Raw genomic sequence first — 12,228 nt, 5'->3', positions numbered from 1 at the left:
GCTAAAGACATACTTTTTTTTGGACATACTTTGTGCTCTACAAATCAAGCACCGGGTTAAATCATCCTGCAACTACCTGTACCTTACATGCGTAATTACTTTCTTGTTCCCTGCACCTTCACATGGAACTAAAGTGTTTCCAACATTGTATCTGGAGCACAGGAACATGCCCAGACTTGGGTTTTTTTTTACATCTTCTCCATATTTGTGATTTTAAGTATTTAAACTCATTACTGACCCCTCATTGGTGCATTGCTTCAGGCCCTGGAGATAACACCTGGAGTGGCCAGTCAGAGTCAAGGGGTGGCCTGTGCTACACCTGACCAACCCCTGGACACGCCCATTGGTTCATGAAGCTCGATTCAATTGAGTGTGATCCAGTGTAGCTGAATTGCAGATACTTGCAAGATAAACTTTTCATTTATGTTATATTTGTATTTCTTTGTTACAATCAATAACTATGGTCTTTGTTAAATTGTCCATATTATGCACTTGAAAAAATTCATAAACCCCCAACTCTTTTTCAAACATTGCATAAATTATTGCAAATTGTCACTCTATTTTTAATACGTGTTGAAGTTGAAGGTCGTGTACCATTTCTTTAGCGCATTTTCACACATGTGTCTGACGTGACCTCATTACACGCTCCTTAAAACTGTTGTCCAGTCTGTGAAAGTGTTGATTTAGTATTTACGAAAATAGACAAACACATCCCCGGCCAGTTGTGAAATGTCTTAACAAAGCGACAATATAAAAAAGGAAAAAAAAGGAAAAACAAAGCTGTGCAGAGGGCGTAAGATGAAAGAAGTGAGAATGATTGTGGAGATGTGGTGAAGCCCCTCGTGGGAGCCGTTTCTTCATGCCGTCCATTTAATTGCTTTCAGGCAGTTGTGACAATGACAGGACTGCAGGGAGGAAAAGGCAGTTTGCACACACACACTGATACTGGCTGGTGTGAATGGGCAAAATGACCCCTATTTAAATTGCCAGAGGCGGGCAAGAGTGGATAAGAGTATTAGTTGTTGCGTCCCAATATTGAGTAAAGTTAATCTGCAGTCAACACAATTACTTTGACTCTTTCAAGCATTAGTAGAAGTCGAGGTGCAGCATCGATAGTAGTAGTGCTGTTTTTCTGACAACTCTTTATTTGAAGAAAAAATGTATTAGGAGAGTCAGTGCAATCTTTTGAATCGGGTAGAACTCCAATTCTACCCGAAAATGCTAAGATCTGCTGCAGCCAATTTTCAAATGTGGATTGAACCAAGGCTAAACCAGGACTAAGTTAGGCTTAAGCATTGACTGACACTATAGATATAGTCCAAGAACCAGAAGAGCAGAGCTGAAGAGCCTCATGTGGCCCTAAAACCATAGTTGCAGATGCCTGGCTTATATGAATAGGCCTGTAATGAATGGTATAGGGCTCGATCTTCTGCCTGGCGCAACAACAGCATTGCTCAAGGCAAAGTTGGTATCTTGTGTACAAACAACAATGCACCAGTGAGTGTGTCGCTGAGGGAAAAAAGGGTGTAGACTGAGGCGTGGTGTGCTTCGCTCTCTTCTTTACATTAGCATGTCTCACAGTTTAACGTAAATACTGTCCATGTCCTGAGAGAGATCGGTGGACCCATAGCGCTACAATATTCCAGTTTGGTGTATGTAGGAGGTAAAGCTTGGGCAAGGACCACTGCTGTCACATCGCCATGTGTGTCTGTCCAGCCACTTACTACGCCAGGTATGAAGCTGAACATTCCACACAGCGCCCCCGTCTGCGCAAAAGTCTAGTCTACACTAGGGATGGGACGATAAACAATAATGTCGTTAGTTGCGATAAAAAATGCGGCTATTAATCGATCGCCACATTTTTGGATTATCGTGCTAGAAGATTATCACTAAATCTATCATACAACCAGTGCCGGTAACTTTACTGTGAGTGGGTACGTCTCCATGGAGACGTGACTAAAGTCAGCAGTATTTAAAGGAACAGGCCACCGTTTTCATACTGAGATATGTTCTTACCTGAGCTTAGACCAGCTAATACATACCTGTCTCATCTTTGTGACTGCCCGTGGTAGCTTTCAACTTCACCCCCGTTTGGAGCTACATTGGGAGAGGCCAAATGCTAACAACACCTTTGGTCGTTTTGCGTGACTGAGCGCAGGCACAAAAACCAGACAAGTACGCATCCACTCGTCTAAGATCAGGTATGAACTTATCTCAGTATTTAACAACGGTGGCCTGTTCCTTTAAGATTTGAGAAGGTTAGCTCCTCATCCAAAACCATTCTTTGATTACCCACTGGTTTGTATTGATGAGAACAGTATAGTCCAAAATGTTACACACTGTACCTTTAAATACTTGCTTTATGTTCCACTCAATATGACATTTAAGACAGTGAAGAGGAATATTGAATAATTGCCCAATCCCCATAATTTCTGCAGTTTCAGTGATTTTTTTAAACCATAGGCAAATATCGTGATAATATCGTTAATCGCAATTATTTTAGCCAAGATATTTGTGACCCCAAATTTCATTATCGTCCCATCCCTAGTCTACAGTCAAAATTGTAATCCTCCAAGAGTTGAAAAAAAGTTAAGATTTGTTGTTTTGCCATAGTGCACGGCCCTAGAAAAATGCATTAATGATCGGTTTTCATTTGACATCATCTTTGTCATGAGTCAAAGAGGTCGTGTCTGGAATATTGTCTTGAAGTTTCTTTGACGTCTTTGTGAATGTGTGAACCGCTGTCACGGCCAACACGCCTCCTCATTGTCTTCCTCCATCTCTGTCTGTCCATTAGATGCATAGACGGGTATTAATGAAGAAAAAGCATTAGCACAAAGCTTTAAGAATCCGAGGCAAACACAAAGGTCCGTAGAAAAAAGGCCATAGAAAAGTGTTGGCTGCATTCATCTCGAGGCGGCTGCTGTTTCACATTGATTTTTCTCAAGGTTGTTTGCTCGGAGACAGTGAGTGATGTGTTTTTTTTCACACGTTTTCATCTGGTCGTGCAAATCTGCATCCCCCCAGAGTGCGCATGTGGTTGCATCATGTCAGTCTCTGTGTTGAAGTAACTATACACTCCATCTACATACAGGACACTTTCTCTTTTACCCTGAAGTAGAAATTGTACACTTTCCCTTAAACCACATCTTGAAACTTGAAAACTAGTCAATATTAATATCAATTAGTCAATATTTTATATGATTTTGAAGTAACACAGGGGCATTTTAAAGCCCAATGCTTTTTTGCAAGATGAGCCATAATAATCAAAATAATAAGTAAGGGATAATGTGAAAAAAAAGTACCTTCAGGGCGAAACAGACCCCTCCGCTTCGCGTCGGGGTCCGGTTCGCCCTGTCGGTACTTATTTTCCCGATAATGACCAGCGTTCTATACATTATCCCGCTTATTATACGGCCATTTGCCAACTGAACACACACAACATAAACTTCGTACGCTTTTATGAAGGCCGAAAGGTTTATTTAATGACTTCCGCGACAAATAGTTCCCAAAAGTTTGCGCGTTGCGCTGCAGCGTTTGGCTAGGCTAGAAGCAGCAAGGCTAGCAGCTAGCCTAGCTACTTAGTTGAAGGCGCAGTTGGAGGAATGGTGGTGAATCTTTGGGTAAATTGAAAGTCAGACTCACGCTAACTTCACAAGCAATTCCCCCAACTTCTCTCTCGGTGACGGGGACAGAGATAGTGTCGCTACTACGTACGCGCGGAGTGATATGAAAGCACAAACTCCGTTGCCATGGGCAGCGGTCATTATTTTTTTCAGAGGTCCTTTATCAGAAAATAATGACCGGTAGAACGTTGGGAAATCCCATTCAAATCAACGGAGCCTCTACTTATGTTGTGAAGAGCCGTATAATAATAACAAATAAAGGCTATACATATCTCACTTTGCATGTAATGAGTCTATCATTTATTAGTTTCACAGTTTAAAGAGGTACTAAGTAACTTGTTTACCATAATAAATCCTTTTCGTAGTCCCTCTGGGGGCAATACAAGTGTTTATGGGATGATTCAGGGGTCTTTCATCTCCCCCTGGTGTCTCTGGCCAGAAAACAACAATTGCAACTTGCCTGCCACCGGACCGGAGTCACCAATACACGCTAATAGAATCACGAAGAAGAAGCTAACAGGCTAACGGGCAAAGCTAACTGCGGGCTAGCTCCACTTTAAACAGTATTTACAGCCAAGTTTGAGTGAAAAAAAATATTTCCATTGTGTAATTAGATGTACAACATCCCTCTCTCCCTAATAAGTTTAAAAATCGCAACATGTTACGACACCTGCAGATGCGCTTATGGCCTCTAGGGGCAAGAGTTACTTATTACTGCTTTTAGTTGAATTTCAGAAATGAACGCACTTTTTAATGATAATCTAATTTTCTGAGTTTCACCTGTATATTTGATTAAAACTGGCATTAAAGGGACTATACGGAGTTTAAAATGTTAAGTATTTTCATCCTCCTACATGTTCCGGCCATGTCCTAATGTGTAGAATGAGCTCAGGCCTATTCACCACAACTGCCTCTAAAATCCTGCACTCAAAAAGTTATTAATTCGGGTCTGAAGCGGCGTCATGTACGAGCTTAATATAGAGACAGCAGTTACGCATAAGACCTGAGGTGGCAGTAGTGAGTAAAAAATGACCAACTTGCATCTAGCCCCTTTAAATCGATTTTCTTACACACACACCAGTGCAGAGGGTCTGTTATTCTTTCACAAATGCTGTGTTTACAATGTGGATCGATGTTGCCAATGAGGTTTACTGCACAACATGAAAATTGATTGATTACCACCAGCTTTAAGAAAAGAACTTGCCCTTGTCCTCATGTTCATGCCTTTATTTGTGATACTGTTTTGAACTGAAACTACATTTCCGTTTGCATCTCCAGACCACGCCCAGAGTTCTTACCGGGTGAGCGCGGACGGGTCCTTCCTGGTGTCTCTGGCCAACGGCATGGAGCTGACCCTCAGCACCGAGCCCCTCCTGCCCGGGGCCACAGGGGGCGGAGTCAGTCCCATCGCCAGCCGCTGCAACATCAGCCTGCCCGGAGACCACGCCCCCAGTCTCATCGAGTGGAGGCAGAGGAAGGAGCAGAGCAAGACCAACTACAGCACCTACGAACGCAGGCTCAGGGTAAAGGAGCAGAGCGTGTTCTTGTCCTTACAAATGGGTGCTTGAAAATGTCTGAGCGGGTTAATTCAATATAGCGGGGGTCAGTTTCAAGTTCAAAGCAATTTTACTTGTATTATGTGACCAAACAGTGTCTGCACCAAATCCTGGATACATGTATTTCTATGCCGCTGCGCCTTCCACTGCACAAAATAACACTAACACACACTAATAAACAGAGTCATGCCGTCACAATCCTCCATTGCAGGTGAACTAACATGTCCAATTAATCCCCATATTGATTTGGGGTCATATCGCTCGCCCCCTCTCAGGAGTGTCCAATTTAGGCATAAACGGCGTAACCTGACCTTTGCAAACGCCAAAACAAACACAAAGAAATGTCAAGTTAAAACGTTCATTTTCTGCCTCGACAAAGACACCGCCTCCTCCCTTTGACTAAAGCAGCACTTCAAACACAAGCACAAGCACTACTTCAGCTCTTGCATAACGGTGCACAAAAGAACGACGGTCTGCATCGGCTAAAGTTACTTTCCGGGCATTCATTTTGTTTTGAGTAGTCCTGACGAGTTTGGCCTTGTTTCACTGGCATTATTTCCCCCCCTACTTAAATATCCTTTGTTTATTTATCCATGTTTGTTTGACAGAGAACAGCATGTTTCATAAGGTACTGTCACACACGTTTTATCCCAGTCTACTTCTCAATGGCAATCTCTCCATGTTTCAAACAAAAATCAACAAGTGGGTTTACCAGTTATCTGCCATCCGCCACATATAAGCTGTGTTTGACTTAACTTGCACATAATTTTCAGAAACTAGCCTTAGCTTTCAAATCATGCATTGCACTGGCCTATAGACCCATTAACTGCTTACATCATCAATGACATCATCAGCTCATTAAACTAAAACTAGTGATTATAAGAGTAAAACTACAACTAAAAATGTGGTCCTGACATTTTAGACGATAAAATAGGATTTGTCTGATATTTCCAAAAACAGTTAGACATTTGTTTATCGTTACTATGACAACAGCTACAATGGAAATAGATCCAGCTAAGCCCAAACAAAAACGCACAAATAAATTTGACCAAAAAAAGCCAAAAGCACAACAAAAAAGGGATGAAAAAGCAAAAAAAAAGCCATAAAATGTGACTAAAATGTGACTTAAATGCGGCAACAACGTGACAAAAAGGTGTAGATCGGTTTTGTAGGTCTTAGCTTTCAAATGAGGCATGAAACACACTGGCCTATAGGCTGCAAGAAGCGGAAGACAATGCACCCGGGTAAGGTGGGGGTTAAGACTTGCATGAGAAATAATTAATTACCTAGTTACCTAGTTAACTAATGTAATAATTTTACAGCCCATGGATACAATTATTGAAAAAATAATAATCACGATTATTTTAGTCATAATTGAAATCACGGCACGGTAGCACAGCGGTTAGTGCTCGTGCTTCACAGCTAGAAGGTCCGGGTTCGATTCCCACCAAGGACGGGGCCTTTCTGTGTGGAGTTTGCATGTTCTCCCCGTGTCTGCGTAGGTTTCCTCCGGGTACTCCGGTTTCCCCTACCACTAAAAACATGTACAATAGGCCAGGATGTATGAGAGTGTGTTTGAGAGTGCGCATGGGGGACGACGGATGAAAATTAGCCTAAGGCTACAATCCGGTGTGGCTTGTTCATTAACTTGCACTGTCCCTACCAAATAAACCATAAATAAAACGATTATTCAAACGATTATTTGTTGCCTCTAGAAAAAAGTCTTTATTTTATTTATATATTTATTAATCAAAAAAAAACTATGCTGAATATTTTCTGTTTTCTGAACGGTCATGAAAGTACAAATGATTTAAAGTCTGCCTCGATTAATGAGAGGTCTCTGTGTCACACCTGCCCCCTGCTGGCCAGCCCTCACACCTGCGCAAGCAAACTGAGCAGCGCGGCCTGATGACATCATCACACAGAGCTGTTTGTTTTTATGTCAGGCAAAATGCGAAAGGAAAACAATCCCAGCGCCATGAAATAATGCAAGTCTGCTTTGCAAATTTTTTTTAAACTTAATTTTTAAAAAAAAGCTAATTTTCTAATCGTTTAGTGTAATAATCGAAATTGTAATCGTATTTCGATTAATTGCACAGCCCTAGATACAATGCACAGTGGCGTTCCTAGAAGCTTGTCTGTTCATAATTCACTGTCCCAAAAAAAAAGCCCTGTAAATTTACCTGTAAATGTAATTCACTATTGTTTTATTATATTTTACATTTTAAAATCCTGTTATGTATAACTAATCTTATAACGCTTAACGGTTTTGACAACACATTCTTTAAAATCTGTGCTGAATTCAAGTGAAGTTTTAAAACTCTGTAGTTATTCTTTTCTGCAGTGTATTCGAGTGGAGACTTCATACTGTACCTGTCATTGATGTGGAGTTGATAGGTTTAATGACTCTTGTGCCTGCTGCCTCCAATAACACGCCGACTGCCACGCTGTGTCAATTTTTTCCCCTATTGTCTCGAAGCAGACAGAATATTTCATATGGAAGAGGACATTTTATCTGATGTACTTTAATTAATGAGCAACACCGGCGATGTACTGCCTCAGTCTTTTCAGCTCATTGTTCTTATGCAAGCTCCAGTTTGTGTTAAATGCCACAATTAATTTATCCCAACTAATGAAATGCGTGCTCCTCCGTGACATGCCACTTAATTCATATTTGCATGTATCTGTCTTGTTTAGAATTTGTCATGACTATAAAGCAGAAAATTAAAAAAGTTTTCACCAATTACTGCTTTTTTCAAGTGTTTACAAATCACATTTCCCAATTATTGCAGGCGCACAACAGGAACCTCCTGTCCATCGACTTTGACCAGAACACGCGCGTGGGGAAAATCTACGACGACCACAGGAAATTCACCCTGCACATTCAGTACGACGCGCTGGGACGTCCGGTGGTGTGGTCGCCCAGCAGCAAGTATACAGAAGTGAACATCACCTACTCCGGGGCGGGGCTGCTGTCGTCCATCCACCGAGGGGAGTGGTCCGAGCGGCTGGACTACGAGAGCGAGAGGGTGGTGTCCAGAGCGTGGGTCAACGGGAAGATATGGACCTACACTTATGCGGACAAGGTGAGGGAAATGAGATGAGGTTTTAGCCAAATGATGAGTACATTCACATTGAATTAAAATACATGGCAGGTTCATCTATGGCCGGGATTCACGCTGTGTGTCTGTGGCATTCTATGGCTCTGTCCCAGGTGATTGAGCTTGAACCTGAGTCACCCTCGCCCACTGATGGCCAAGCTCATAAAACTCTCATATATGGCCTTCTTTTCCAGCAGCGTGTCTCAGGGCTCTTTGAATCACTGAAATCGGTCTCAGACATCTGTGATGATTAGTTTGTCAGGTAAGTCCAGTTAAGGGACAAAACTACTGAAGAAGGACGTTCCACATTATTAAGCAGACCATCATTTTCAAGCAATATGGGAAAGAAAAAGGATCTCTCTGTTGATGAAAAGCGTGAAATAGTCGAATACCTTGGATTAGGTATGATAGGTATATCCAGAGCACACACATGGGTTTGTGCAGATAGTGAGGACGGTTTCTGCCAGACAAATACATCAGATTAAGAGAACAGCTGCTAAAGTGCCTTTTCAAAGCAACAAACAGGTCTTTGAAGCTGTCGGTGCCTCTGGAGTCTTGTGAACATCATGATGTGACCCTGATCCTACCCTGACCTCAACCCTAGAGCCTTTGGAGCCTCCGCAAGCAAAAGGTCTAATGTACACAGCAGATGTCAGGCCTGTGGATGTTGTGCACTGGTGTTGGGGAGCTGTGTCCCTAATACACATCCTCTTACACCCCTTTGTGCTGCACACAACAGCATACACCATCATACTTTCCTATCCTTGGGGATCTCATCCTTGGGGTGTACTTCCTGGGAGCATGAGGTCGGCCTGTCATAATAACAAAATCTGAAGTTCTATATATCAAGGCAGGACAATATCATGATAAGGTCTTACTGAAGACCTTCTAATGCCTCAGAAAGTAAATAGGTGAAACACAACTTACTTCAGGTAAAAAATACATGAGGGAAAATGGGAAAACATGCAAATGAATGTACTGACGATAAATATTGAGCCCAAAAAATGTATTGTTTACCTGTCATTTATAGTCAATATAGTCATTATTGTGACAGACATAGTGTGAGGGGTTTACAGACACCATATGACAAGTTAGCCATGTATGGGAGAGTAATTGGAGCCTTATGTTTATGACATTATAACATAAGTAAATGCTCTTTAAAGCCTTTCAAATCTAGTTGACAACAACAACAACGGGACTGTGCTGTAGCTGCAAGACCAATATGTTCTAAATGTACTACACAACATACACTTAGCTCACAATATGGAGAAGTGTCTCAGGCCCAGAGCGCTGACAAGTTACCAGATTTAGATGACAAATTGTGTCCTACACGGTGACAAGTGACAAGAGCTCAGTCTGTCCAAGAATATTCTCATAATGTTTGTTTGAATAGTGTAGTTAAGTTATGTTTTGAAAGACTTTTGAAAAGAAAGAACATGAGGTCTGCGTATGCGCCATAAAGCCATATGTTATAATCATTTCTTTGTATTTGCATCCAACTTGCTCTCTTTTAATTCACTTCCAGCAAGTGCGCACCCGACCTCAGATTACTTAATATTGTTACCCACAATCCCTCTCGTCTTCATTTTATTGGGTGTTGTTCCTAAGCAACAAAGAGAGGAATATGAGCAAAGATGTATAAATGTATTTTCTGTTAAACGCGTGTCCATTTTTAGACATGTTGCTGTGTGCAATGCATAACATCGCCAGGAGTTCTTAAACGTTTCAGACCAGGACACAGCACTACAGTTAACATTGTAAAAGTTTGTCAAGTTGTCTTAAAGGGATATTTCAGGATTTTTGACATAGGGCCTCATTTCTTAGTTATCCAGAGTGTTAGGCTAATGCAAGGCTAGGGCATTTCTACGATATCAGCTAGCCTGCATTAAAAACAGTTTAACACACTCCACAGAGCACCTAAGGGAAATCACTTATAACGCCAGACTAACGACATACTGTAAATGTCTGTCGATAGAATATTTTTTGGAATATAACTGACCTTGCATCACATGAATTTTGAGGGACTATTTTCTAGCAGATCACTCCGCCGCTGCGTAGCTTATACAAACACGAAGCAGATGCTGCTCAAATATAAGGTATTTTAAATGCAAAATGGTTAAAATGATTCTATCGACACAGACAGTTATATGGTTTGTCTGGCATTATAAGTGATTTGCCTCTGGTGCTCTGTGGAGTGCGTAAGACTGTTTTTAATGCAGGCTAGCTGATATCGTAGAAATGCGCTAGCCTTGCATTAGCCTAGCGCCACAAAGCTCTTCCAACAACACAAACTATGTCAAAAATCCTGAAATATCCCTTTAAGCGCTGATCAGGCAAACGAAACACCATGTCACTAATTAAGCATACAGAACTGTCTATATAAATGTGGCCTTAAAAACTTAAAACGACTGTGAATATTCCGAATGAAACAAAATGGTAATTTTGCCTTGATGTGATAATTAGCCCGCAGAATTTTCTTCCTTTGCGAGTGAACATAAAGACCACTAATCTCGCTGCATAGATGACAAAACATACTTATCTTAAAAGGCCTTCAGTGATTATTTCAATGGCATTCAGTTCTGTGCAATCTGAAAAGGACTTGCGTTTGCTTTGATCCAGTTCAGATTGGACCCTAAAGGTGTATCATTTTTGCGAGGTTGAAAACATTTAGAAGAGATTGAGATTTTCTTTCATGTAACACTTCTTTCGGAGTTGCGCAACGAGGAGCAGCAGCAGAGTGTGTTACTTTTGTTTTCAGATAAAGTGCCGTCGTCAAACTGAGGTGTGAGTAAATGTGTGAGATTTGTGCAAATACACCGCAGAAGACGACCACCCAGGTTCAGAAGCGACTTTCACAAATATGCCTCAGGCTGGGTTTGGCATATGTGAATTTGTACAAGATTTTGGTTTATGAATTTAGCTTATCAATTATTTGTCCAGCAAGTGGGAGCAGCAGTAGAAGTAGTTAAAGCAGTAGTAGTAGTAGTACAAGGCAGAGCAGTAGTGGTAGTAGTTCCCCAGTTCTTTTTAACATCAACACAGTAGCAGTACTTTGACTTTACTTTCATTTTAAAGCAGTTATTCGACCTCTAGTATAGGCACTTTTACTATCTGTCTACTTAGCAGCGCATCACTCCCTGATTTCCTTGGCAGTGTCTCCTGAGCAGGTTTCCAATATCAACTTGATTTTTATTGAATTTAGCAGAAAGAACACTGGCTTCCTGAAAGCGGGTTGTGCTAGTGCCACTTGAAAAAGAAAAAGAGAAATCTGACTCACTCCCTGTAGTTTCAGTCTTTACTGTAAATGAGGTAAGACTGGCAAAGCTAACGAGAATGCCCCTTACAATTTCCGCTTTTAATTAAAATATGGAAAGATATTTGTATTAATGAAGAGTAATAAGAGTGTAAATGGGATCACAGTCCAGGAATATGTTGAAATTAATACACCATGCATTATTTAAGCACTTATATTAGAGCATATGCAATGCTTTACTTCTGTTCAAAGCCTAATGGAATATTTTCACAAGGTCTGAAACTACAGTGAAGTCCATTGTTTCTCAAGGCTTAGTCAGGCAAACTTTCTTTCAGGTATTGGACACAAAAGCTGCGAGTTTCAACCAAATGACACTGAAATAAGAAAGGAATAAGAAAGGCTAGTCTAGACAGAACCGGGGGTCACAAAAACAGATGTACATTTTCATTCAAGGATTTTCAATACATTTAAGAGCACAATACCTTTTCATCACTTAACACCGTTTTAATTTTTTCAGTATTATGTTTTGGTACTTGATGAAAAAAAGAGTACCGTGAGGGTTTTAGCAGTAGGTACTTGAGTTAGTTTTATGTGTTCTAATTACATTTACAAACTTTTATTGTTTTAGAACCAGTATAGTTTATAGTAGCTGGCTTGGAGTGTAGTGACAGTTGCCTTGGGGTAGCCCGACA

The 12,228-nt window shown here is 41.0% G+C and overlaps 1 protein-coding gene across 1 annotated transcript in view; it reads left to right on the top strand.

Moving 5' to 3' along the window:
* tenm1 (teneurin transmembrane protein 1) overlaps positions 1–12,228 on the top strand; it is a 464,310-nt gene that overhangs the window by 430,380 nt on the left and 21,702 nt on the right. Inside the window, exons 30-31 of the mRNA XM_079556162.1 lie at positions 4,905–5,149; positions 7,975–8,268. Of these exons, the coding sequence (XP_079412288.1) occupies positions 4,905–5,149; positions 7,975–8,268 (539 nt within the window). The remainder of the gene's footprint in view (positions 1–4,904; positions 5,150–7,974; positions 8,269–12,228) is intronic.

The sequence above is a fragment of the Gobius niger genome (assembly GCF_951799975.1).
Source record: "Gobius niger genome assembly, chromosome: 5".
NCBI lineage: Eukaryota > Metazoa > Chordata > Actinopteri > Gobiiformes > Gobiidae > Gobius > Gobius niger.
The sequence above is the reverse complement of the archived record's forward strand: the minus strand, read 5'-3'. Positions and strand labels throughout refer to the sequence as shown.